This window comes from Coregonus lavaretus (genome assembly GCF_964263955.1).
Source record: "Coregonus lavaretus genome assembly, chromosome: 27".
NCBI classification, from domain to species: Eukaryota; Metazoa; Chordata; class Actinopteri; order Salmoniformes; family Salmonidae; genus Coregonus; species Coregonus lavaretus.
This window is the reverse complement of record NC_140014.1, coordinates 27,004,086-27,031,475: the sequence shown is the minus strand read 5'-3', so window position 1 is coordinate 27,031,475 and position 27,390 is coordinate 27,004,086. Positions and strand designations below refer to the sequence as shown.

At 41.6% G+C, this 27,390-nt stretch overlaps 1 protein-coding gene across 2 annotated transcripts in view; it reads left to right on the top strand.

The window, feature by feature from the left end:
• Nucleotides 1–4,244: 4,244 nt before the first annotated feature.
• Nucleotides 4,245–27,390, top strand: part of apoba (apolipoprotein Ba) — a 34,105-nt gene continuing 10,959 nt past the window's right edge. The window contains exons 1-24 of one of the 2 annotated variants that reach the window (XM_084143600.1): nucleotides 4,245–4,377; nucleotides 5,851–5,895; nucleotides 6,365–6,477; nucleotides 6,611–6,756; nucleotides 6,971–7,118; nucleotides 7,206–7,358; nucleotides 8,327–8,451; nucleotides 11,464–11,540; nucleotides 11,862–12,318; nucleotides 12,743–12,851; nucleotides 12,980–13,132; nucleotides 13,292–13,503; nucleotides 15,486–15,690; nucleotides 17,493–17,672; nucleotides 17,764–17,967; nucleotides 21,381–21,548; nucleotides 21,704–21,906; nucleotides 22,181–22,363; nucleotides 22,474–22,604; nucleotides 22,718–22,928; nucleotides 23,026–23,198; nucleotides 23,321–23,496; nucleotides 24,212–24,309; nucleotides 24,486–24,859. In XM_084143600.1, coding sequence (XP_083999726.1) covers nucleotides 4,323–4,377; nucleotides 5,851–5,895; nucleotides 6,365–6,477; nucleotides 6,611–6,756; nucleotides 6,971–7,118; nucleotides 7,206–7,358; nucleotides 8,327–8,451; nucleotides 11,464–11,540; nucleotides 11,862–12,318; nucleotides 12,743–12,851; nucleotides 12,980–13,132; nucleotides 13,292–13,503; nucleotides 15,486–15,690; nucleotides 17,493–17,672; nucleotides 17,764–17,967; nucleotides 21,381–21,548; nucleotides 21,704–21,906; nucleotides 22,181–22,363; nucleotides 22,474–22,604; nucleotides 22,718–22,928; nucleotides 23,026–23,198; nucleotides 23,321–23,496; nucleotides 24,212–24,309; nucleotides 24,486–24,859 — 4,099 coding nt within the window. In that variant the 5' untranslated portion in view covers nucleotides 4,245–4,322. Of the gene's footprint in view, nucleotides 4,378–5,850; nucleotides 5,896–6,364; nucleotides 6,478–6,610; nucleotides 6,757–6,970; nucleotides 7,119–7,205; nucleotides 7,359–8,326; nucleotides 8,452–11,463; nucleotides 11,541–11,861; nucleotides 12,319–12,742; nucleotides 12,852–12,979; nucleotides 13,133–13,291; nucleotides 13,504–15,485; nucleotides 15,691–17,492; nucleotides 17,673–17,763; nucleotides 17,968–21,380; nucleotides 21,549–21,700; nucleotides 21,907–22,180; nucleotides 22,364–22,473; nucleotides 22,605–22,717; nucleotides 22,929–23,025; nucleotides 23,199–23,320; nucleotides 23,497–24,211; nucleotides 24,310–24,485; nucleotides 24,860–27,390 lie in introns of both variants that reach the window. The other variant, XM_084143599.1, reaches the window with a different exon arrangement.

Genomic DNA, 27,390 nt, shown 5'->3' with positions numbered 1-27,390 from the left:
GGGCTTTGGTGACAAAACGGATGGCACTGTGATAGACTACATCCAATTTGCTGAGTAGAGTGTTGGAGGCTATTTTGTAAATGACATCGCCAAAGTCAAGGATCGGTAGGATAGTCAGTTTTAGTCAGACTTTGCATCTTAGGTTGTCCATTAACTGGTGTGTTTGCTTTTAAAAACACAATGTTATCCGTCTGTTTGATTTCAAGTCACATCTTGTGTCATTTAACCTATGTTTGGGTAAAAACTATTTTGCCAAGGTCATAATCCTTACATTTTTGTTGACAGGTTGTAGATTGGCATAAGGTTTTAAACTACGGCAGAAAAGCAGAGAAAATAGGTTGAGTCTGATGGGTCCCACAGCTCCCGCCAAAAACTATACTTCAAGCGTTGAATGTCTGTTTCTTTAATGTCCACCAGCTGTAGTTGAAACACCCCCACTGTAATCAATGAGGCACGCTACATACACAGCCGCAGAAGCAGCATGTCAGTGTCATATTCCAGGCCGCCTATATTGCAGTAGGGTTGGGGGGGGGGGGGGGGGGGGGGGGGGGGGGGGGGGGGGGGGGGGGGGGGGGGGGGGGGTGTATACAGAAGATAGCCCTATTTGGTAAAAGACAAAGTCCATATTATGGCAAGAACAGCTCAAATAAGCAAAGACAAACGACAGTCCATCATTACTTTAAGACATGAAGGTCAGTCAATACGGAACTTTGAAAGTTTCTTCAAGTGCAGTCGCAAAAACCATCAAGCGCTATGATGAAACTACAGAGAGGGAAAAAAGTATTTGATCCCCTGCTGATTTTGTAAGTTTGCCCACTGACAAAGAAATGATCAGTCTATAATTTTAATGGTAGGTTTATTTGAACAGTGAGAGACAGAATAACAACAAAAAAATCCAGAAAAACGCATGTCAAAAATGTTATAAATTGATTTGCATTTTAATGAGAGAAATAAGTATTTGACCCCCTCTCAATCAGAAAGATTTCTGGCTCCCAGGTGTCTTTTATACAGGTAACGAGCTGAGACTCTTAAAGGGAGTGCTCCTAATCTCAGCTTGTTACCTGTATAAAAGACACTTGTCCACAGAAACAATCAATCAATCAGATTCCAAACTCTCCACCATGGCCAAGACCAAAGAGCTCTCCAAGGATGTCAGGGACAAGATTGTAGACCTACACAAGAATGGAATGGGCTACAAGACCATCGCCAAGCTGCTTGGTGAGACGGTGACAACAGTTGGTGCGATTATTCGCAAATGGAAGAAACACAAAAGACCTGTCAATCTCCCTCGGCCTGGGGCTCCATGCAAGATCTCACCTCGTGGAGTTGCAATGATCATGAGAACGGTGAGGAATCAGCCCAGAACTATACGGGAGGATCTTGTCAATGATCTCAAGGCAGCTGGGACCATAGTCACCAAAAAAACAATTGGTAACACACTACGCCGTGAAGGACTGAAATCCTGCAGTGCCAGCAAGGTCCCCCTGCTCAAGAAAGCATATATACAGGGCCGTCTGAAGTTTGCCAATGAACATCTGAATGATTCAGAGGAGAACTGGGTGAAAGTGTTGTGGTCAGATGAGACCAAAATCGAGCTCTTTGGCATCAACTCAACTCGCCGTGTTTGGAGGAGGAGGAATGCTGCCTATGACCCCAAGAACACCATCCCCACCGTCAAACATGGAGGTGAAACATTATGCTTTGGGGGTGTTTTTCTGCTAAGGGGACAGGACAACTTCACCGCATCAAAGGGACGATGGACGGGGCCATGTACCGTCAAATCTTGGGTGAGAACCTCCTTCCCTCAGCCAGGGCATTGAAAATGGGTCGTGGATGGGTATTCCAGCATGACAATGACCCAAAACACACGGCCAAGGCAACAAAGGAGTGGCTCAAGAAGAAGCACATTAAGGTCCTGGAGTGGCCTAGCCAGTCTCCAGACCTTAATCCCATAGAACATCTGTGGAGGGAGCTGAAGATTCGAGTTGCCAAACGTCAGCCTCAAAACCTTGATGACTTGGAGAAGATCTGCAAAGAGGAGTGGAACAAAATCCCTCCTGAGATGTGTGCAAACCTGGTGGCCAACTACAAGAAACGTCTGACCTCTGTGATTGCCAACAAGGGTTTTGCCACCAAGTACTAAGTCATGTTTTGCAGAGGGGTCAAATACTTATTTCCCTCATTAAAATGCAAATACATTTATAATATTTTTGACATGTTTTTTTTCTGGATTTTGTTGTTGTTATTCTGTCTCTCACTGTTCAAATAAACCTACTATTAAAATTATAGACTGATCATGTCTTTGTCAGTGGGCAAACGTACTTAACCAGCATGGCTACCACAGCATTCTGCAGCGATACGCCATCCCATTTGGTTTGGGCTTAGTGGGACTATCATTTATTTTTCAACAGGACAATAACCCAACATACCTCCAGGCTGTGTAAGGGCTATTTTATCAAGAAGGAGAGTGATGGAGTGCTGCATCAGATGACCTGGCCTCCACAATCCCCCGACCTCAACCAAATTGCGATGGTTTGGGATGAGTCAGACCGCAGAGTGAAGGAAAAGCAGCCAACAAGTGCGCAGCATTTGTGGGAACTCCTTCAAGACTGTTGGAAAAGCATTCCAGGTGAAGCTGGTTGAGAGAATGCCAAGAGTGTGCAAAGCTGTCATCAAGGCAAAGGGTGGCTATGTGATGAGGTGTGAATGACGGAGTCAGGCGCAGGAGGTAAAACACAGAAATCTAGAGTTTATTCAGTGCACATGAATAAAGCGCAGCAAGCGTCAAAACGAAACTAGCACAAGGGAAAAATCCACCTTGGCTACATACAAGGAAAGAGTAGCTCAACCGAGGTACTCACTCTCACAATGAACAATCACTCACAAAGGACAAGGGGGCAGAGGGAACACTTATACACAGACTAATGAGGGAATGAGTACCAGGTGTGTGTGATTGACAAGACAAGACAAGACAAGACAAGACAAATGGAGTGATGATAAATGGAGCGGGAGTGGCTAGTAAGCCAGTGACGACGAACACCGAAACCTGCCCGAGCAAAGAGGGTCAGCCTCGGCTGAATTCGTGACAGGCTACTTTCAAGAATCTCAAATATAAAATATATTTTGATTTGTTTAACACTTTTTTGGTTACTACATGATTCCATATGTGTTATTTAATAGTTTTGATGTCTTCACTATTATTCTAGTGTAGAAAATAGTAAAAATAAAGAAAAACCCTAGAATTAGTAGGTGTGTCCAAACTTTTGACTGGTACTGTATATGTATATATATATATATATATATATATATATATATATATATATATACAGTGGGGGGAAAAGTATTTAACAGCCACCAATTGTGCAAGTTCTCCCACTTAAAAAGATGAGAGAGGCCTGTAATTTTCATCATAGGTACACGTCAACTATGACAAACAAAATGAGCATTTTTTTTCCAGAAAATCACATTGTAGGATTTTTAATGAATTTATTTGCAAATTATGCCTCTTAAAGAAGAAGTTACAGGTCTGTGAGAGCCAGAAATCTTGCTTGTTTGTAGGGACCAAATACTTATTTTCCACCATAATTTTCAAATAAATTCATTAAACATCCTACAATGTGATTTTCTGGATTTTTTTTTCTCAATTTGTCTGTCATAGTTGACGTGTACCTATGATGAAAATTACAGGCCTCTCTCATCTTTTTAAGTGGGAGAACTTGCACAATTGGTGGCTGACTAAATAATTTTTTCCCCCACTGTATATATATATATATATATGTATATATATACCAAATATTCAGCGTGCATTACTATAATAGACTTTTGTGTAATTTAATTAATGTACGAAAACCTTTTCCAACTTTTCCAAAAACTATACAAGGAACATTATGGCAAAGAATAGCTATAATTCCTCATACAGTATACCTACATAATGTTCAACGGGTAGTTGTTGCAAGTTGCTACAGGACAGTAGACAAGATACCTGAGAAACAAAACAGGAGACAATGATATTTTGATGCAAAACAATTGCCAAACGGGAGAATCAATACTGACAGATGTGCAATACACATATTCTAGAATAGTGACTACAGACTCCTTTGTTCAAATAGTCAAAGTTGGTGACCTTTGGATTGGCCACAACATTTGTAACATTGATTTATCTCCCATAGCTCTAAGTTGGGCTGTCTTTGGGAGGGACTAGGAGAGATATGGGGAGACATTATAAAAAATCTAGGGTCCTGTGGTTAGTGAATCAGTTACGGTTGAGAGAGAGCTCAACCAAACGTAAGGGACAGAGCTTTTTTTGTTGTTGAGCGCCCATCATGGGGGACCCCAAGATCTGGCTATTACTTCTTCTGAGCACCAATGTCTTTGCTCGTAAGTTTGTATATATTTTATTGCTCTCTGATATTCATAAGATAGTGAAAACTGTTCATGATTTGCATTGTATTTAGTCAATATAGGAAGATACATATTTTTTGTAATATATTAGGAAAATAATTATATTCTATACTACACTATACTTTAATTAATGACATAAAATAATCTTGGATAGTTTGAAAAAATATGTGTCTAAAAATGTATGCTCAACTGCATCTCTGACATTTACACAGATTCAATGTAGCTAAGTATACTGAACAAAAATATAAACACAACATGTAAAGTGTTTGTCCCATGTTTCATGAGCTGAAATAAAAGATCCCAGAAATTGTCCATACGCACAAAACGCTTATTTCTTTAAAATGTTGTGCACAAATTGGTTTATGAGCATTTCTCCTTTGCCAAGATAATCCATCCACCTGAGAGGTGTGGCATATCAAGAAGCTGATTAAACAGCATGATCATTACACAGGTGCACCTTGTGCTGGAGACAATAAAATGAACTAAAATGTGCGGTTGTGTCACACAACACAATGCCACAGATGTCTCAAGTTTTGAGGGAGTGTGCAATTAGCCTGCTGACTGCAGGAATGTCCACCAGAGCTGCTGCCAGACAATTAAATGTTAATTTCTCTACAATAAGCCTCCTCCAACGTCGTTTTAGAGAATTTGGCAGTATGTCCAACCGGCCTCACAACTGCAGACCACTTGTATGGCGTCATGTGGGCGAGCAGTTTACTGATGTCAACGTTGTGAACAGAGTGCCCCATGGAGGCGGTGGGGTTATGATATAGGCTGGCATAAGCTACGGACAACGAACACAACTGCATTTGATCGATGGCAATTTGAATGCACAAAGATACCATGATGAGATCCTGAGGCCCATTGTCATGCCATTCATCCGCTGCCATCACCTCATGTTTCAGCATGATAATGCATGGCCCCATGTCGCAAGGATCTATACACAATTCTTGGAAGCTGAACATGTCCAAGTTCTTCTCACCAGACATGTCACCCATTGAGCATGTTTGGGATGCTCTGGATCGACCTGTACAACAGCGGGTTCCAGTTCCCGCCAATATCCAGCAACTTCGCACAGCTATCGAGTGGGACAACATTCCACAGGCCACAATCAACAGCCTGATCAACTCTATGTGAAGGAGATGTGTCGCGCTGCATGAGGCAAATGGTGGTCACACCAGATACTGACTGGTTTTATGATCCACGACCCTACCTTTTTCTAAGGTATCTGCGACCAACAGATGCATATCTGTATTCCCAGTCATGTGAAACCCGTAGATTAGGGCCTAATTAATTAATTTTAATTGACTGATTTCCTTAAATGAACTGTAACTCAGTAAAATCTTTGAAATTGTTGCATGTTGCGTTTATATTTTGTTCAGTATAAATAAATGCTACACCAATGTAAAATGTTTCACAAAAATTAGGACTTTTTTATTTGCTTTTTAGAGAAAGGCAGTGAGAATGCTGATGAACAGACGTCAACATGCCCATGTAAGTCTCTAAGGATTTACTTGAACTGTTAATCTTACATTCAGTTAATAAATGCTTTTAGATCGATGCCTGTCCTGGTTTTTGACTTTTAGTGGAACTGGAGATAACAGAGATAACTTGGCTGGATCTGAACTCTTACGCCATGATGTTTATGATTAGTACAATTGATGTCATTCACTAAGAGAGTTGCCATTTACTCAGTAAAGGGTCCAGAGTTCAAGTGGTGATGTGGAACTTCGACTGTGAACCCAACCGTGACTCAATTAGGGGAAACCCCTTTTTTTATTGTTTTATTCTTCATTCTAAAAAAAAGTATGTTTTGTTTTGCATTATGTAGAAGTACATCTAAAACGTAGCCATTGGCTAGGAGCTAGTATATTATAAATATTGATAGAAATGATATAATACTTGATAAAGTACAAGCAGTGACATTATTCAAATTGATCTGCCCATTATTTGTGATCTCCAGTGTCAGCAAGGTTTAAAACCTTTAAGAAATATGTGTACCAATACACAACAGAGAGCAAAAATGGTGTGGCTGGTACATCGAAACTCAGGAATGGCCCCAAAGTCACATGTCAGGTAGGCCTATGTCTGTTTGTTTTTGTGGCTCCACTTCTTCTTGTTCCTCCTGGTAACCGGGGGAGATGTTATCTTACTGACCCTCCCTCTCTCTGTTTGCTTGACCTCTCTTGTTATCATCCTCCTCATTCAGGTGGAACTCGAAGTCCCACAAGAATGCAGCTTCGTTCTTCACACAGCGGACTGTGCCCTCAGTGAGGTGTCGGTCATCGACCCTCAGGGAGAGCCTGTGTATAGACAGGCCGCAGGAGCTGAGGCATTCCAGGCTGCTATGGAGAAGTCAGTGCAAACATTTACCATAAAGATAAAACATGTATTGTCAATTTGATGATTTGGACATAAAATGTTCTCCATCACTTTCCCTCATCTGTTTTTACCATTTCAATCATTTTTCGCTTGTAAAATGAATAACACTTTTTATTAGTCTATCCTGTGAAAGAACAGATCAACTATAATGAATTTGACAATGTTGACTTATTGTTTGCTGTACCAGGAACCCTCTGAAAATCACATGGGAGCCGGTCATCGGGATACGCCTCTACCCTGAGTCAGATGAGCCTGTCAACATCCTGAACATCAAGAGGGGCATCATCTCCGCACTCAACGTCCCTGTCATGGAGGAGGAGAGCAACAGCATTATGGTAGGTCAAGTGTCTCTTAGAACTGCACTTCTGCACTGAGGGAAAGTTAGGTAAATATTGATGTATATTTTTCCCTTTCCTCATTAGAACACTGTGCATGGCCTGTGCAAGACTGACTACATGGTCAACTCCAGGAAGGACATTGATACAGATGTAACCCTCACCAGAGATCTGTCTCAGTGTGATCAGTTCCGCAGTATGAAGCTCCCCAGTAGCCCGCTGGCCCTCCTCCCAAGCCTGGTGAGACCTGACTTCACTGTGTTGGAAAAGTTGTGGGTTCGATTCCCTCAGGGGCCAACCATACAGATGTAGGATCTTAATTTGACCAGTTTCTCACAGTAGGAAAATAATTTTAAGCAACAGGAAATGTGAAATATTGTGTGGATTATAATGAATGGACATTTTTGTAGGGGTTCATACCTTTTTAGTTAGGGCAAATCCAGTCTGAAATTTTAAAGTGGAAATTACAAACTTTAGAAGCCTTTTTAAACCTCGAATACACTACAAGTTGCATTTCCTGCAGTGCAGGACATTTCCTGCAACAACAGGGTGATCAAATTAAGATCCTACACCTGTATAAAAATGTTTGCTCTCAAAGTGACTGCTAAAAGTGACATATGCTATGATATTATATGATGATGATCAGTCCCTACACCCAAATGAGGGCACTGCGTTCATCCACCTCTGGCCTGCTGGCTCCCCTACCTCTGCGGAAGCATAGTTCCCGCTCAGCCCAGTCAAAACTGTTCGCTGCTCTGGCACCCCAATGGTGGAACAAGCTCCCTCACGACGCCAGGACAGCGGAGTCACTCACCACCTTCCGGAGACATTTGAAACCCCACCTCTTTAAGGAATAGGATAAAGTAATCCTTCTACCCCCCCCCCCTCCCCCCCCTTACTCCACCCCCCCCCCAAAAAAAAAAAAACATTGTAAAGTGGTTATCCCACTGGCTATAAGGTGAATGCACCTATTTGTAAGTCGCTCTGGATAAGAGCGTCTGCTAAATGACGTAAATGTAAATGTAATGTTATGTTATATTTGAGCCATGATAGTCTATGAAAGATCTGACATTTCAAGGAGGTCCTGAACATACCATACAGCCATTTTGATAGATATGTGTCTGTTCTTATAACTTCAAAAGTGAGATGTTTCCAGGAAATTGAAAAAAGATAATAATGTAATCATATGGCTATCGCTCTGTCTTCAGCATGGCCCTTTGTCCAAGCTCATCAGTAGTACTCAGGACTGCAACTATCAGTTTGACAACAGGAGAAAGCATATGACAAATGCTGTGTGCACAGAAAAGCACATCTTCCTGCCCTTCTCACATGAGTAAGTCACCCACAAATATTAATGTGTGTGTGCAGTGTGCGAGTGTGCGTGTGTGTGCTAGGATTTTATTGCGGGAACCGGGTTACCGAGATTTCCCGCCCAAACCCATTCTCGTTTCGCGAGATAAATAATGCATGATCAATCAGCGCTCAGTGTGTGTGTGTGTGTGTGTGTGTGTGTGTGAGAGTGTGTGTGCTGTTGTAGCCTACTATAGGCCTATTACTCAAAGTCGGCATTATTTCAAAGCGCTACGTGCGATGGGTTCTCCTACAATGCCATTGCAAACATCAAGTAGGCCTACACGCTACATCAGATCAGCACTCAAATAAGATGGCCATAGCCTACCCTCCCCAAGAATCCCCGAACATATCACAACTAGTGAGAGAATATACAGAGAACGAGAAGGGCAAATTAGCCGAGATGCAAAAATACTAACTATGCACGTGCAACATATCAACTCTCTGGCTTCATTCATACATTAGACTCCTGAGTGGCGCAGTGGTCTAAGGCACTGCATCTCAGTGCTTGAGGTGTCACTACAGACCTCCTGGTTCGGTTCTAGGCTGTATCACAACTGGACGTGATTGGGAGTCCCATAGGGCGGCGCACAATTGGCCCTGCGTCGTCCGGGTTTGGCCGGTGTAGGCCGTCATTGTAAATAAGAATTTGTTCTTAACTGACTTGCCTAGTTAAATAAAGGTAAAATAAAATAAATAAAAGACCAGTCATCACAATGCTAGCAGCTTACCATATTTGCTCAAAATGAAGTACCCAATAGAAAACATCCCTTACACACTAAGAAAGGAGGGTTCCTCCTTCTTTGGGAAGGGTGAGGGTTCTGTGTGGAACCATAATGACTCAAAGAACCCTTTGAGCCCTTCACTGGTTCTTTACAGTTCACAGTGGTTTGCTCACAGCTCTTTTTGTGCAACAGTGAATGAGAATGTCATTCCAGTTGATCTAGTCTGTTGTGCTATGCCATTACATGTTAAATGTGATTATGGCCAGTGACGGTATCTTGTGAAAGACTCACGTATGGCCTTGTGTCAATTGAGAACTGATGTCTAAATCAGTGGTTCTCAAACCTCTCCTCAGGGACCCCCAGCCATTCCAGAGCTAGCACACCTGATTCAACTTGTCAATTAACCCAACAATAAAACCTATGGAATTTTAACAATATAATATGGCGAAACAAAAACAACAACACTATTGTTCTTACAAAGGTTATTTCTAGAACCTTTGATATTGAGAAAGGTTCTATAGAACCATTCTCCATAAAAGTTATATAAAGAACCATTGAAAAGGGTTCTGTACAGAGACAAAAAGGGTTTTAATGGTTCTTTATAGGGAACATGTTCTTTATAGCACCATCAAGGTTCCATTTAGACATGTATGAGCATGGTTCTTTATAGAAGCTTCAAAAATGGTTCTATATAGCACCAAAAAGGGATATACTATCGTTACGAGCCAAATAACCCTTATTTGGCACAATATAGAACCATTTGTTTTTAGTGTGACGGCTACTTGCATGGTTTCTATTAATATTTACATTTTAGTCATTTAGCAGACGCTCTTATCCAGAGCGACTTACAGGAGCAATTAGGGTTAAGTGCCTTGCTCAAGGGCACCTCGACAGATTTTTCACCTAGTCGGCTCGGGATTAGAACCGGCGACCTTTCAGTTACTGGCACAACGCTCTTAACCACTAAGCTACCTGCCGCCCCATAATATAATTGCTTACTAAGTGTGCAGGCTACACGCGACCTCTTGATGCACTTACAGTAGACAATGTACTAACGTGTGGCACTGGCAGAGGCTCAAAATATAAACTGTTGCTAATCCCAAAACGGAGGATACACTGTGTCCACAAAAGCGCTTGAGGAAATAGACATTTGCAACATTGTTTCATGATGTTAGGCCTACGCTAACAAAAGTGAGCGCATGGTGGGCAACTGGTCAGATTCACGGGCAAATTATCAACTGCGATATCCATGATGATTCTCCGCTAGCCTAGGCCTACTTAGCTTATCTGTTTGTTTAGCGGAGAATCTGATGTTCCCTGGGACAAAGTCACCACAGTAAGTGGGTTATCATCAAGTAAAAACAGCCACAACCTCCCCCAATTCCACAATAGCCAGGTGCAAGCCAGGGGAGAGAAAAGGGCCAACAAGCTGTCTGACATCTTTCAGTCAAAGGTATACTAAAACAAATGTTGTAATATTCACTAGTCCTCATAATATTTTACCAGTCGGCCATCAGTGCTTCATAGGCTTACATTAAAACTAGGCTACATCGCCTCCCGAGTTAAAACTAGGCTACAGACCCGGGTTCCATCCCAGGCAGTGTCGCAGCCGGCCGCGACTGGGAGACCCATGAGGCAGCGCACAATTGGCCTAGCGTTGTCCGGGTTAGGGGAGGGTTTGGCCTGCCGGGATGTCCTTGTCCCATCGCGCTCTAGCGACTCCTTGTGGCGGGCTGGGCGCATGCACGCTGACTTCGGTCGCCAGTTGTACAGTGTTTCCTCCGACACATTGGTGCGGCTGGCTTCCGGGTTAAGCGAGCATTGTGTCAAGAAGCAGTGCGGCTTGGCAGGGTCGTGTTTCGGAGGACGCATGGCTCTCAACCTTCGCCTCTCCCGAGTCCGTACGGGAGTTGCAGCGATGGGACAAGACTGTAACTACCAATTGGATATTACGAAATTGGGGAGAAAAATGGGTTAAAAAAAAACCCAACAACAACTAGGCTACATCAACAAAATAGTGTGGTGACTTTGAGAGAACTTTGAGTTGATTAAATTGCAACAAATACAACAAGAAAACGTTAGATTAATGTGTATATTTCTCCATTTACAGTGGTATTATATGTTTTAAATAGCACTTCCGATTTGAATGGGAATATCTGAATCCCGGTCATTTCTTGCAATTTTCTCTGGAAAATATTCAACCCTAGTTTGTGCGTGTTACAAAAATATTTGAAGGGGTTTCAGTAAAGCCAATTTTTACCCCTCTGCAGGAATAGTGGAATCTCATCTGTGGTGACACAGAGCCTGACCTTGAAAGACACAGCAAAGATCAACATCAGAGTCTTTGGTAAGGAACATGTAGGCATGTACTGTACTATCAAGAAATGTGTGAGTGTTGTGTTTGTTGTGATCTGTGATAGCTCTTGCTAACAAGATCCCCCTGTTATAAGAGCTGCATAACATTGTGTTAACAATTACATACTGATACCATGAAAGCTGATGTCAGTTTATGACATTAAATTCAGCTAATTTGGCTTGGGTCATGACCCTGTCGTTTGGCCATTATACATCAAGAAAGTGTCAATTATTAAGCAGATAACATGAGTTGAAGGGAACTTCTTGAATGGTTTTCCATACCTGTTCTTTTTCTCCCTGTATGTTGATGTAGAGGCTGAAACCAGCCGCATTCAACCCCTTCACATGGAGTACCCAGAGGACAAGGCTCCTGCTCAGACCAAAAACGCTGTGCTGAGAACACTGCGAGACCTCAGCGGTCTGTCGAGCACTGACCAGGGCCAGAGGAGGCCAGGTCTCTTCCAGAAACTGGTCTCCGAGGTCCGTGCCCTTAAGAACGAGACACTGAGCCTGGCTGTGGAAGAGATGATGGTGGAGGGTGGTATGCTGACCTGGCAGGCCCTGGCCCAGTGTGGAACACCGGAGTGCACCAGTGCCATCCTCCAAGTCATCAGGACGATGGACAGCACCGCTGTGGAGGGGGACGCCTTTGTGTACGCCCTTGGCCTCCAGTCGAGCCCTGACTCCCACCGGGTCAGAGATATGCTCAGTGTGGCCCAACACAAACAGAGCAAAGCCATTATGTACGCTCTGGCAAACACAGTCAGGAAGTAAGTGAAATTACACTCTTTACTATTTTTACTCTACCTCAAAATAACTGGAATCATCGATATCTCATCAATTGCCTTTTTTTTGGAGGGGGGAACATGGTTGATGTTTATTTGACTGTAACCATAACAGCTTTGTAACTTTTTAGATTTTTTTATTCAATTAATTGTTGAAGCTAACCACCAGAGGGCAATAATTACTATCACAACTAAGGTTGCAAAATTCTGCGAACTTTCAATATATTCCCTGGTTTTCCCAAAATCGTGGTTGGAGGATTACGGATTTCCTGTTTACTGCTTATACTCCTCCAACCGGGATTTCAGGACAACCAGGGAATTTATTGAAAGTGCCCGGAATTTTGCAACCCTAATCACAACACAATTCAGCACTAGTGTTTGGTAACATATTCCCAACACTCATCTGCAGGTTCCACCCAGGACATCCCACCGCTGAGGTCAAAGAGGTGAAAGAGTTCATGGATACCATGTTGGGAGACTGCTCAGGGGATGAGGATATGACTTTCCTGACACTAAGGGTACACAACCGCTTATACGCAATATTAAAAGTATTGTTTTAAGTATTGTGTTGTTGTATACCTAACATACAGATACAGCTAGTCAGTATTGCACCTTGCAACTTGATTTTTTCACAACCATTTTCTAGGTTGTAGGCGTTATGGGTAAAGCAATGAAATCTACAGGTGATGTCGGTCTGGGCTTGAAGGAGTCCCTCATCAACTGTGTGCAGAAGGGTGCTTCTCTATCTGTCCAGAAGGCAGCAATTCAGGCCTTCAGACTCATGGACATCGACCAGGAGGTGATTCCATACCCACCACCTAAACCTGCTCAATAAATGCTCAACATTCTTCTTTGAGTTCTCTTCAGTTATATGCTTTTATTAATTAGCACACTTTTCATAATCTAATCATTAACAATCTGTACTAATAAGCTAAATGGTTTGTGCTCTGAATGACAGGTCAGAGAAACTCTCTTGGAGGTGTACCAGGATGCTGAGAGCCCCATCCAGAAACGTGTGGCAGCTTATCTGATGCTTATGAAGAGTCCTGACGATGCACTCCTTGGCAAGGTGATCACCACGCTGAATGATGAACAGGACCCACAGGTCAGGAGCTTTGTGGCCTCCCATCTTGACAACATCAGGCACTCTGATGATCCCAAAACGCAGCAGTAAGTGACTGTTTTCTGTATGATATGTTCAGTCACTCCCCATTCATTTATATACAGTTGAAGTCGGAAGTTTACATACACGTTAGCCAAATACATTTAAACTCAGTTTTTCACAATTCCTGACATTTAATCCTAGTAAAAATTCCCAGTCTTAGGTCATTTAGGATCACCACTTTATTTTAAGAATGTGAAATGTCAGAATAATAGTAGAGAGAATGATTTATTTCAGCTTTTATTTATTTCATCACATTCCCAGTGGGTCAGAAGTTTACATACACTCAATTAGTATTTGGTAGCATTGCCTTTAAATTGTTTAACTTGGGTCAAACGTTTTGGGTAGCCTTCCACAAGTTTCCCACAATAAATTGGGTGAATTTTGGCCCATTCCTCCTGACAGAGCTGGTGTAACTGAGTCAGGTTTGTAGGCCTTCTTGCTTGCACACGCTTTTTCAGTTCTGCCCACACATTTTCTATAGGATTGAGGTCAGGGCTTTGTGATGGCCACTCCAATACCTTGACTTTGTTGTCCTTAAGCCATTTTGCCACAACTTTGGAAGTATGCTTGGGGTCATTGTCCATTTGGAAGACCCATTTGTGACCAAGCTTTAACTTCCTGACTGATGTCTTGAGATGCTGCTTCAATATATCCACATAATTTTCCTTCCTCATGATGCCATCTATTTTGTGAAGTGCACCAGTCCCTCCTGCAGCAAAGCACCCCCACAGCATGATGCTGCCACCCCCGTGCTTCACGGTTGGGATGGTGTTCTTCGGCTTGCAAGCCCACCCCCTTTTTCCTCCAAACATAACGATGGTCATTATGGCCAAATAGTTATATTTTTGTTTCATTAGACCAGAGGACATTTCTCCAAAAAGTATGATCTTTGTCCCCATGTGCAGTTGCAAACCGTAGTCTGGCTTTTTTATGACGGTTTTGGAGCAGTGGCTTCTTCCTTGCTGAGCGGCCTTTCAGGTTATGCCGATATAGAACTCGTTTTACTGTGGATATAGATATTTTTGTACCTGTTTCCTCCAGCATCTTCACAAGGTCCTTTGCTGTTGTTCTGGGATTGATTTGCACTTTTCGCACCAAAGTACGTTCATCTCTAGGAGACAGAACGCGTCTCCTTCCTGAGCGGTATGACAGCTGCGTGGTCCAATGGTGTTTATACTTGCGTACTATTGTTTGTGACAGATGAACATGGTACCTTCAGGCGTTTGGAAATTGCTCCCAAGGATGAACCAGACTTGTGGAGGTCTACCATTTTTTTTCTGAGGTCTTGGCTGATTTCTTTTGATTTTCCCATGATGTCAAGCAAAGAGGCACTGAGTTTGAAGGTAGGCCTTGAAATACATCCACAGGTATACCTCCAATTGACTCAAATGATGTCAATTAGCCTATCAGAAGCTTCTAAAGCCATGACATCATTTTCTGGAATTTTCCAAGCTGTTTAAAGGCACAGTCAACTTAGTGTATGCAAACTTCTGACCCACTGGAATTGTGATACAGTGAATTATAAGTGAAATAATCTGTCTTTAAACAATTGTTGCAAAAATTACTTGTGTCAGGCACAAAGTAGATGTCCTAACTGACTTGCCAAAACTATAGTTTGTTAGCAAGAATTGTGTGGAGTGGTTGAAAAACGAGTTTTAATGACTCCAACCTAAGTGTATGTAAACTTCCGACTTCAACTGTACATGGTTTACAAGGTTAATTTAATGTGTGTGATCACAGTGGTATAAGGTGTTGTTGTTTTCTGTATCTCCTACTGTAGATGTTTTTGACACCTGTCTAAGAGAATCACCTTCATTGAGTTATATTTTTCATCTGTCTGTCCAGCTGCAAAATCATGGGCATGATTGTGTTCAACAGAATCACAACAGCAAAATAATATCCTTTATTTTCCCAATCCCCATAATCACTTGTGCAACACAAACATGTTGTGGGGTCTGAAAAGTGCTCTCTTTCTCTCTTCCTCAAGAATAAGACAGTATATCGAGGAGGCATTGCAAAACCATCAGCACCCTGCTAACCCCTTCGCCACAATGTCCCGCAACTTCAAAATGGACACTGCCATGGGATCCATGAAGGGCAACATGATCTTTGATTCCACTGACTCCCTGCCAAAGGAAGTCCTGCTGGAGACCACCCTCAAAGCCTTTGGGTACAGCAGTGACATGTTAGAGGTAAGGGTTGAAAAGACATTAGAAAATGATTTGGTAGATACAAAAAGTGTGTTTGTCTAATAAATGAAACATTTAATTAAAATGCATATTATTTCAAATAATAATTGCATCTACAGTGGGGGAAAAAAGTATTTAGTCAGCCACCAATTGTGCAAGTTCTCCCACTTAAAAAGATGAGAGAGGCCTGTAATTTTCATCATAGGTACACGTCAACTATGACAGACAAACTGAGAGAAAACAATCCAGAAAATCACATTGTAGGATTTTTAATGAATTTATTTGCAAATTATGGTGGAAAATAAGTATTTGGTCACCTACAAACAAGCAAGATTTCTGGCTCTCACAGACCTGTAACTTCTTCTGTAAGAGGCTCCTCTGTCCTCCACTCATTACCTGTATTAATGGCACCTGTTTGAACTTGTTATCAGTATAAAAGACACCTGTCCACAACCTCAAACAGTCACACTCCAAACTCCACTATGGCCAAGACCAAAGAGCTGTCAAAGGACACCAGAAACAAAATTGTAGACCTGCACCAGGCTGGGAAGACTGAATCTGCAATAGGTAAGCAGCTTGGTTTGAAGAAATCAACTGTGGGAGCAATTATTAGGAAATGGAAGACATACAAGACCACTGATAATCTCCCTCGATCTGGGGCTCCACTCAAGATCTCACCCTGTGGGGTCAAAATGATCACAAGAACAGTGAGCAAAAATCCCAGAACCACACGGGGGGACCTAGTGAATGACCTGCAGAGAGCTGGGACCAAAGTAACAAAGCCTACCATCAGTAACACACTACGCCGCCAGGGACTCAAATCCTGCAGTGCCAGACGTGTCCCCCTGCTTAAACCAGTACATGTCCAGGTCCGTCTGAAGTTTGCTAGAGTGCATTTGGATGATCCAGAAGAGGATTGGGAGAATGTCATATGGTCAGATGAAACCAAAATATAACTTTTTGGTAAAAACTCAACTTGTCGTGTTTGGAGGACAAAGAATGCTGAGTTGCATCCAAAGAACACCATACCTACTGTGAAGCATGGGGGTGTAAACATCATGCTTTGGGGCTGTTTTTCTGCAAAGGGACCAGGACGACTGATCCGTGTAAAGGAAAGAATGAATGGGGCCATGTATCGTGAGATTTTGAGTGAAGACCTCCTTCCATCAGCAAGGGCATTGAAGATTAAACGTGGCTGGGTCTTTCAGCATGACAATGATCCCAAACACACCGCTCGGGCAACGAAGGAGTGGCTTCGTAAGAAGCATTTCAAGGTCCTGGAGTGGCCTAGCCAGTCTCCAGATCTCAACCCCATAGAAAATCTTTGGAGGGAGTTGAAAGTCCGTGTTGCCCAGCGACAGCCCCAAAACATCACTGCTCTAGAGGAGATCTGCATGGAGGAATGGGCCAAAATACCAGCAACAGTGTGTGAAAACCTTGTGAAGACTTACAGAAAAAGTTTGACCTGTGTCATTGCCAACAAAGGGTATATAACAAAGTATTGGGAAACTTTTGTTATTGACCAAATACTTATTTTCCACCATAATTTGCAAATAAATTTATTAAAAATCCTACAATGTGATTTTCTGGAAAGAAAAATCTCATTTTGTCTGTCATAGTTGACGTGTACCTATGATGAAAATTACAGGCCTCTCTCATCTTTTTAAGTGGGAGAACTTGCACAATTGGTGGCTGACTAAATACTTTTTTCCCCCACTGTATATTGGTGTGATTACATTGATATCTTGTCCAACCCTTTACTTGTTTTTTAAGTGTTAAAACGTATTCTCACTTCTATTTTTAAGGTTGGTATTGAAGGTAATGGATTTGAACCGAGACTTGAGGCCCTTTTTGGAGAGCAAGGTTTCTTCCCTGACTCTGTCTCCAAGGCCATGTACTGGGCGGGTGACAAGATACCAGACTCAGTCCAGCAGGTGCTGGAGAACTGGATTTCACCCTTGAGGAGTGACAGAAAGAAAAGACAGGTAAAAGTGTATGATTTTATATATTGATGTTCAAGGAATAGTTTTTTGGTTTGGCTTTTTAAAGACATGTGTAATCCTCCATATCTTACAGGCCCCACAGGACCTCATGAGAGATATTGGACAGAACTTCCGAAAGCTTGTCAGGGAACTACACTCTCAAGACTCCCCTGAAGCTATGGCCTACCTAAGGATTCTTGAAAATGAAGTTGGATACATCAAGTCCAGTGAGATGGAGCACATGGCCCAGACCCTAGCCATGTACTCAGAGGTGTTCTTCAAGATCATGCCTCTTAAGGTAAATCGTGGTTGACTGAACAGGTCATTCTGAAGAAAAAAGCACATACAATCCCATTGCAAAATGGTGCTATTGTTTTTGGTATTTGAACTATGTGCAAACTAGAAAACTCAACAAAACAGGAAATTACAAACAGAGCTAACCCACTGGGCCCGGACTGGTTGAATGAACATTGTTTCCACATCATTTCAATGAAAGTACACTGAACAAAAATATAAACGCAACATGTAAAGTTGAGCTGAAATAAAATATTTCAGAAATTTTCCATACGCACAAAAAGCTTATTTCTCTCAAATATTGTGCACAAATTTGTTTACATCCCTGTTAGTGAGCATTTCTCCTTTGCCAAGATAATCCATTCTCCTGACAGGTGTGGCATATCAAGAAGCTGATTAAACAGCACGATCATTACACAGGTGCATCTTGTGCTGTGGACAATAAAAGGCCACTCTAAAATGTGCAGTTTTGTCACACAACACAATGCCACAGTTTTGAGGGAGCGTTCAATTGGCATGCTGACTGCAGGAATGTCCACCAGAGCTGTTACCAGAGAATTGAATGTTAATTTCTCTACCATAAGCCACCTCCAACATCATTTTAGAGAATTTGGCAGTATGTCCAACCGGCCTCACAACCGCAGACCACGTGTAACCACGCCAGCCCAGGACCTCCACATCGGGCTTCTTCACCTGTGGGATCGTTTGAGACCAGCCACCCGGACAGCTGATGAAACTGTGGGTTTGCAAAAAATGAAGAATTTCTGCACAAACTCTCAGAAACCGTTTCAGGGAAGCTCATCTGCGTGCTCGTCGTCCTCACTAGGGTTTTGACCTGACTGCACTTCGGCGTCATAACTGACTTCAGTGTGCAAATGCTCACCTTCGATGGCCACTGGCACATTGGAGAAGTGTCCTCTTCACGGATGAATCCCGGTTTGAACTGTACCGGGCAGATGGCAGACAGCGTGTATGGCGTCGTGTGGGCAAGCGGTTTCTGATGTCAACGTTGTGACCAGAGTGCTCCATGGTGGCGGTGGGGTTATGGTATGGGCAGACATAAGCTACGGACAATGAACACAATTGCATTTTATCAATGGAAATTTGAATGCACAGAGATAACGTGATGAGATCCTGAGGCCCATTGTTGTTCCACTCATCCGCCGCCATCACCTAATGTTTCAGCATGATAATGCACAGCCCCATGTCGCAAGGATCTGTACACAATTCCTGGAAACAGAAAATGTCCCAGTTCTTCCATGGCCTGCATACTCACCAGACATGTCACCCATTGAGCATGTTTGGGATGCTCTGGATGGATGTGTTTGACAGCATGTTCCAGTTCCCACCAAAATCCAGCAACTTTTCACAGGCATTGAAGAGGAGGGGGACAACATTCCACAGGCCACAATCAACAGCCTGATCAACTCTATGCAAAGGAGATGTGTCATGCTGCATGAGGCAAATGGTGGTCACACCAGATACTGACTGGTTTTCTGATCCATGCCACTACCTTTTTTTTTAAGGTATCTGTGACCAACAGATGCATATCTGTATTCCCAGTAATGAGAAATCCATAGATTAGGGCCTAATGAATTGATTTCAATTGACTGGTTTCCTTATATGAACTGTAACTCAGTAAAATCTTTGAAATTGTTGCATGTGGCATTTATATTTTTGTTCAGTGTACGTAGAACCAACGTGGAAAAAACGTTGAATTGACGTCTGTGCCCAGTGGGAAACATGATTTCAATTATCTCCATACACTGATTGAGTTAAAGTGAACTTACCCACACACAAAGCAGTGGCGGTCGGAGATGTTTAAGATGAGGGAGGACGATTTATTTTGTTATGAGCATGACCTTATTTCTATTACAGCATATTGGATGACTGTCATTCATATTCCATTCACCCAGCTCAATGTAACATCGATAGGTTTAGGCTACTACATGATACTTGAATTTTCCCTATACCTATCATGAGGTTGCTACAACCTAGCCTATGAATTAATGTTTACAATTTAGGTGCAAAATTAGAGTAATCAAGATGACAGACTAACACATTCAATACCGCCTTTCACACTCCTGCCTGCATCTAGCTGATCTAGTGTGTAATCATTAGTCCAACAGTTGCAAACAAGAGTTTCTATTGGATAAATTCAGGTATGTTTATCCCCGTTTCATTCCATTTCCTTCCGTTTAAGAAACGTTTTTCAACAGAATTGGCAGAATGAATACACCCCTGATCACACGCAAACACAGTTCACTTTCAGAGCAGCCACATAGAAACAGCATGATCATTTTGCTCATTGTAGAATTCCTTCTCGCATCTATGCGCTCTCCTCCTCTCACCTTTTCCCTTCGCTTGTGGACTTCAGTGCACAACACATCAGGCGAAAAAATCTTTCCAAGCCAAACCTTCATATCATAACCGCTAACCGCTACACACAACTTACATCGTTGCCACCATATTAGCTAACGTCATAGCTAGTCAACATAGCTACTAGAACTAACGCGTTAGTAAACCCGCTACAATCATGCAGTACAGTGTACAGTCAGCAAGCAGTTTAGCACTTACACCGGCAGGCCCCGATGGCAATAAATTAATAAAACCAAAAGCTTACCTTGACTTGGAAGAGTTCCAGTGTTGGATAGCCATAGCCAGCTAGCTAACATAGCGTCCCTCTCTGTTTGAGCCGGGTGTTTGAGTAGGCTAAACTAGCTAGATGCATTTGCTAGCTAAGTAAAAATGCAAGTGAACAAAAATACAACTAAATATAGCTATCTCTCTCTCTCTCGCTTCTCCTTCATTTTTAAAGAAATTAATTTGTTCAAAACTGTTCAACATTGTCTTTCTCTCTCTTTGAGTCAACTACTCACCACATTGTATGCACTGCAGTGCTAGCTAGCTGTAGCTTATGCTTTCAGTCCTAGACTAATTATCTGATCCTTTGATTGGGTGGACAACATGTCAGTTCATGCTGCAAGAGCTCTGATAGGTCTATGGAAGGGGGTGAGAACCATGAGCCTCCTAGGTTTTGTATTGAAGTCAATGTACCCAGAGGAGGATGGAAACTAACTGTCCTCCGGCTACACCATGGTACTACCCTACAGAGTGCTGTTGAGGCTACTGTAGACCTTCATTGCAAAATGTGTGTTTTAATCAATTATTTGGTGAAGTGAAAAAAGACCTTCATTGCAAAATGTGTGTTTTAATCAATTATTTGGTGAAGTGAAAAAAGAAAGCAAATCAACAGTTTTATTTTATCTAAAAAGGATAACTTTTTTAATGTTTCACTATTTTTATTTTTATGAATTTCACTGAGGAGGATGGTCCTCCTCTTCCTCCTTTGAGGAGCCTCCGCTGACCCACATTCCTTTTGTTTCAATTAGCCTTATTGTCTTTATTTTTGCACAGGTTATGCAGTCTCTAATGTCGAGCACTGGCAACGAGCTTTATGCCCACTATATCTTCCTGGATGAGAGCTTTTCTCTGCCCTCCGCATCTGGCTTACCCCTGAAATTCTCCTTGTCTGGTGTCTTTGCCCCTGGAGCCAAGGGAGGTCTGAACTTCTCCCCTGGTATGGTAAGCTGCCTGATCTTTTGTTTCTATTCAATTAAACATATATGCCTTATGGAACATTTTGAATGGATTTCAACCCTATTTGAACAAATTCTTTCATTTATTTAGGATCCTAGGTTATTTTTAAGTGTGAATTATGCCTATCTTACCTGTAGCAGCAGCTGTCTTTCATGCCATCTGTCGGTGTGGAGTTTATTACGCAAATGGGCATCCAAATTCCTGAGTTTGTGGTGGCTGGCATCGAAATGCACACCAACATGTACCATGAGAGTTCCCTGAATGCCAAAGTCACCATTAGCAGGAACGAGATCAAACTCTCCATCCCTGCACCCAAGGGAACCACTCAGCTATTCAGCGTCAGGTGGGAATTACTCTAACTTCAACTTCAAATACTTCTACTTCAAATAATTGTTATTAAATATAAGTGGAACATTAAGGGTAACTCACATACTGTTGTCAATGTGAATCGGAGTACAGACTTAAGAATCCAGTTGTATCAAATGCCATCATCTTTTAACATAGAAAAACTTTACATAAACCAGCCTCAACCTGCATCAGTTATATTAAGCATTACTATGTAAAAAGTAATATTAAATATTTTGTAATTATTTTTCCTGCACCTCTTCAAAATCCAGCAACATGCTGATGTCAGTGTCCTCCACCCAAACTAAGATGGTGCCATCAATAGGGGAGGGTATGACAGACTCCACTGAATGCCAGCCCCTGTTTACTGGTATGAATATCTGCACAACACTGCGTTATGCCAACGCCAGCTCAATAGATGATGCTCCGTACTATCCCCTTACAGGGGAGAGCAGGTGAGAGTTGAGTCCATCGCCAGGATTTCCAAACACATTTAATTTCAACTGTATCATTCTATTGATTAAAAGGATCATCTTTAAGAGACACATGTCTATCAATCTATTAGGCTTGCTCTAGAGATCCAACCAACAGGGGAGGTAACAGAATACACTGCTGCCATTACTTCTGAAACTCTCAGAGAGGGTAAGGAGGGACGCCAGAAAGTGGACTCTCTGAAGCTAACCCTGAGGGCGTCAGGTATGTGTGTCCAATGAAAAGAAATTGAACAAATTAAGACTGGCAAATGATATAGATACCCCAATAGACTCTACATAAAATGTATTGAAGCCCATCTGTCCTCTTCATATTAGGTGCTGAGCCCACAGAGGTGACCGCAACACTGAAGTACAACCGAAACAAGAACACTCTAACCACTGAAGTCCATATCCCTGATTATGACATTGAGGCAGGGATAAAGCTGGCAGTCACAGACAGCAATGTGAAGGGGAAGAAGATGCGTGGCATCACCTTAGATGTGACCAACCACAATATTCCACAGTTGTCTCTAGTTGGTCGTGCCAGGTACAAGAAAACCCAGCATTATATTTTTGCCATTTTGGCAAGGTTGGTAATACTGTAACTAGCTAACATGCTTTTCTTTGAATGTTTATTAACTTAGACTTGGGTCAATGGAAAATGGAATGCTGCAAGTCCAGATGACCATCCCGGCCCTGAGATCAGATGCCTCTGCTACTGCAACCCTGAAGAACACCGATGGTCTAGTCATGCAATTAGAGACAGCAGTCAACATTCCAGAGACTTCCTCCGTGCAAACAGTAATTGTGAGATATGGTAAGTGTCAGACAGCTTTTTCTCTGTACTGTGTGACCTGACAAAGTCAATAGCTAAATGTAACTGCAAACAGTAATGATTCAAGTCTTACTTCAAGTCTTACATGTGGTTTTCCCATACAGATGACATCAAGTTTGAGGTGGAGATGAAGTCCGACCTGAACTCTGAGATCCAAAAACTCATCCCAAACACAGAAGATTACCAGAGGGAGCTACAAAAGCTAATTGATGACATACTAGATCAGAAGGTGGCTAAGACTGATATGAAAGTGCGGCACATTGTTACCAAAGCCATTGAGGTGAGAGTTGTGTTTTTTAAATACAGTGAGCTCCAAAAGTAATGGGAATACAACATGTTTCTAAACTATATTTGTGCATCTGTAACTTTCTCACTCATCATTATTCACGATTCATTCAGGACTATCCGTAATCCTGGTAGCATCCACATTAATGTAGAAGTGTTTAGAAATATATTATATTCTTATTTACAATAAAAGTCACTCCAAAATGACACAATACATTATTTACGATTAATTTCTATTGGGCACAAAATAATCTGAAACACAACCAAAACAAACAGCAAATGCATCAAACAAGTTTGTAGAGTGTCACGCTTGATGTAATCATTGCGTGCTATGAATATGGGACCAAATATAAAAAATGTCACTACTTTACACATATAAGTGAATTTGTCCCAATACTTTTGGTCCCCTAAAATGGGGGGACTATGTACAAAAGGGGCCGTAATAACGGTTCACCCGATATGGATGAAAATACCCTCAAATTAAAACTGACTGCACTTTACCCTCATTGTATCCAAAGTGCTGGAGTACCAAGCCAAAACAACAACACAATTGTCACTGTCCCAATACTTTTGGAGCTCACTGTATCTTTTGGTTAATGGTATCGGCAGTAACTTTTCAAATTCTCATCTCTCCAATTGTAACAATTTTGTTTCCATTGATAACATTTCTCTACAACAATTTTCTATCTAAAAAGTACATCTCTTTTTAGGCATGCAACATTTGGCTGGACAAGGTTGCTGGAAGAAACAAGAGGAGCCTCGCAGAACTCAGTCTACCCACCGTGCCTGAGAAACTGTTCCTTCAATCGTAAGTATCTGACAATTCGCATATTAAATGGGGTTGGGATTATTTCCATGTCAATCCATTCAATTCAGGAGATAAAATGAAATGTTATAATGGCAAAGTGTCAGGGGAAATCAGGATAAATTCTTCACTAATGACAATAAATTAATTTGTCACTTTCTTTTTTGTTTTTACAACAGTGACAGTTTATTCAGATACGAGTTCAACCAGAACAAAATGGCCATCTCCCTTGTTGTGCCTTTGGGAGGAAAATCCTCTAAGGAGTTAAACATTCCTACTACCCTGTCCATTCCTGCCATCGATGTTCCTGAAATAGGTTGGATGGTTCCTGCCAATGAGATCCACATCCCAACTTTCACCATACCTCACTCTTATGGCTTCATGCTGCCCTTGCTTGGCCTTGCTGAGGTGACCTCCAAAGTGAACAGCAACTTCTACAACTGGGAGGGATCCATCTCTGGGGGCAACAACACTGTTGATGTTCCCAGCTATATTGCTCAATTTAAAGTCACGGCTCAGTCGCCTGTCAGCCCGCTCTCCTACAGACTTGAAGGTAAACTTTGCTGATCTTTCCACATTTCATTAGGGTTCATAGTGAAGCTGTGTAACCTATTGTTATTCTTACATTTAGTTTTTCCTTGACATGGTCAAATAACTCAAGCATAGATTGGTAACTTTTTTCTAATTTGGCACACAGAAACTAGAGGCCATGAGTAACTTTGTAAAAAATAATGGCACTGATTGGCCTATAGATGGTGCTGGTATGATGCATTTTGCATCATATGATGCAAAACGCAGCATCCTATGATGCAAAATGCATCATTCCGGCTGTATTTCTGTATTTTCAGTTATATATCTTGTGAACTTGATTGTTGACATGCAAAACATTTTGGGACTATATCAACAATGAACTCATGAAAGAAATACCAACATATCATTTTTGGGTGGTTTTCTTTTAAACCCTCATATCCCCTGCCATTTGACCTAGAGACTTTAAACTTTGTATGTAGGTGTCTGTTGTCATGCTGAACAAATTTGCCTTAAGGACCCATAAGGTCCATCAGGATCGATTTTCCTCCATCTTGGACATAACAAATTAAAATAAAAAATCTTCTCATGAACCATAAGTCCAAATAACACCAAATGATCACCAAAACGGTATGTAGGCCCATTGTACATCTCTTAACTTAGTTTGAGAAAAGCTAAGTGATTGGTTAAGAGATGGCTGAGTTATTGATAAATCAGGAAATCTGATTTTACGTGTCCATTTAAATCCTTTATAAATCCACTCCACAATGGCCTATCATCTTGGGGTCATCAAAGACGTTACCATGATGAACCATGTTACATTTTGGCATTGATATGTAAAAAAAATAAGAAAACTATTAACAATTCACTTTCTTTTTACTATGTAACGCTAATGCTTAAATGAATCATAAAAAAATCTTCTTCTCATGGACTAAAAGTCAGATTCACTCAAAATGTGGTCCTTGGACACATCACAATAGTCCCTAAAGAGTTTGAGAAAATAACATTGATGCATTCAAAGATGGACACACTATACCAGTAGATGCATATTAGCACATACGCTTCTTCTCATGAACCATATGACCAAATTACACCAAATTTAGAATGTAGGCCCATGGTACATGTCTTAACGTTGTCTTAAGTTTGAGAAAAGCTAAGGGATTGGTCAAAAGATGGCTGAGTTATTGACAAATCTGATTTTACGTGTCCATTTAAACCACTGTAAATCGACTCCACGGTGGCCTATCAACTTGAAACTTGTCATCACTATCATGGACATCCCTAAGATGAACCACACTGAATTTGGTATTGATATCTCAAAAAACAAGGAAACTATTATTTGCATATGTAGCGCTAATGCTCAAAATCATCTGCAATCATCTTCTCCTCATGAACCAAGATTCACTCCAGATTTTGTATTTAACGCAGTCATATAAGTATTTCAAATTATATTTCTGTTGTGATTTTCTTGACTGCACCTACAGTCTCGCTTCGGTACTGCAGTTTAACTGACGTACGGCCCAGAAAGACAATTCTCATAGGCTGCCCCATAGAGAAGTAGGATTTGAAAATTCCTAATAAGACACTTTAGTCCTCATCTTTGTGCACAAAACCATATTTGGTACATAGACTTAACACATTAATCTCTAATGAGTTTAACAAAATAAATTCCCAGAATTCAAAGATGACCGCAATATACCAACACACTAATGCTGAAAATATTTCACAAATCTTAACATACACCAATAGTCAACTTGACTCCAGAATTGGTATATAAACTCAGTACATTAAGTAATGACTTTAAGAATGATTACCTGCTGCATTCAAAGATAACCAACCTACGGCGCTAGACTAAACTTAACTTGCGTCATCCTTGTGGTATGGAGAGATAAACATGGTAATGCTTTCACTGATTGCACATAGAGTTTGCTGCTTGCTGTGTTATCCAACTCATTCTTGTCCTTTCTGTCATCTTGTGAACCCCGTTCATTGCTGCTCAGACCCCTTTACTTTTCCCACATTTTCTTACGTTACAGCCTTATTCTAAAATGGATGAAATTGTTTTTCCCCCCTCATCAATCTACACACAATACCCCATATTGACAAAGTGAAAACTGGTTTTTAGACATTTTAGCAAATGTATTAAAAATAGAAAACAGAAATACCTTATTTACATAAGTATTCAGACCCTTTGCATTCAAGGACATTCAGAGACATGTCCCGAAGCCACTCCTGTGTTGTCTTGGCTGTGTGCTTAGGGTCATTGTCCTGTTGGAAGGTGAACCTTCACCCCAGTCTGAGCTCCTGAGCGCTCTGGAGCAGGTTTTCATCAAGGATCTCTCTGTACTTTGCTCCGTTAATCTTTCTCTCGATCCTGATTAGTTTCCCAGTCCCTGCTGCTGAAAAACATCCCCACAGCATGATGCTGCCACCACCATGCTTCACCGTAGGGATGGTGCCAGGTTTCCTCCAGACGTGACGCTTGGCATTCAGGCCAAAGAGTTCAATCTTGGTTTCATCAGACCAGAGAATCTTGTTTCTCACAGTCTCAGAGTC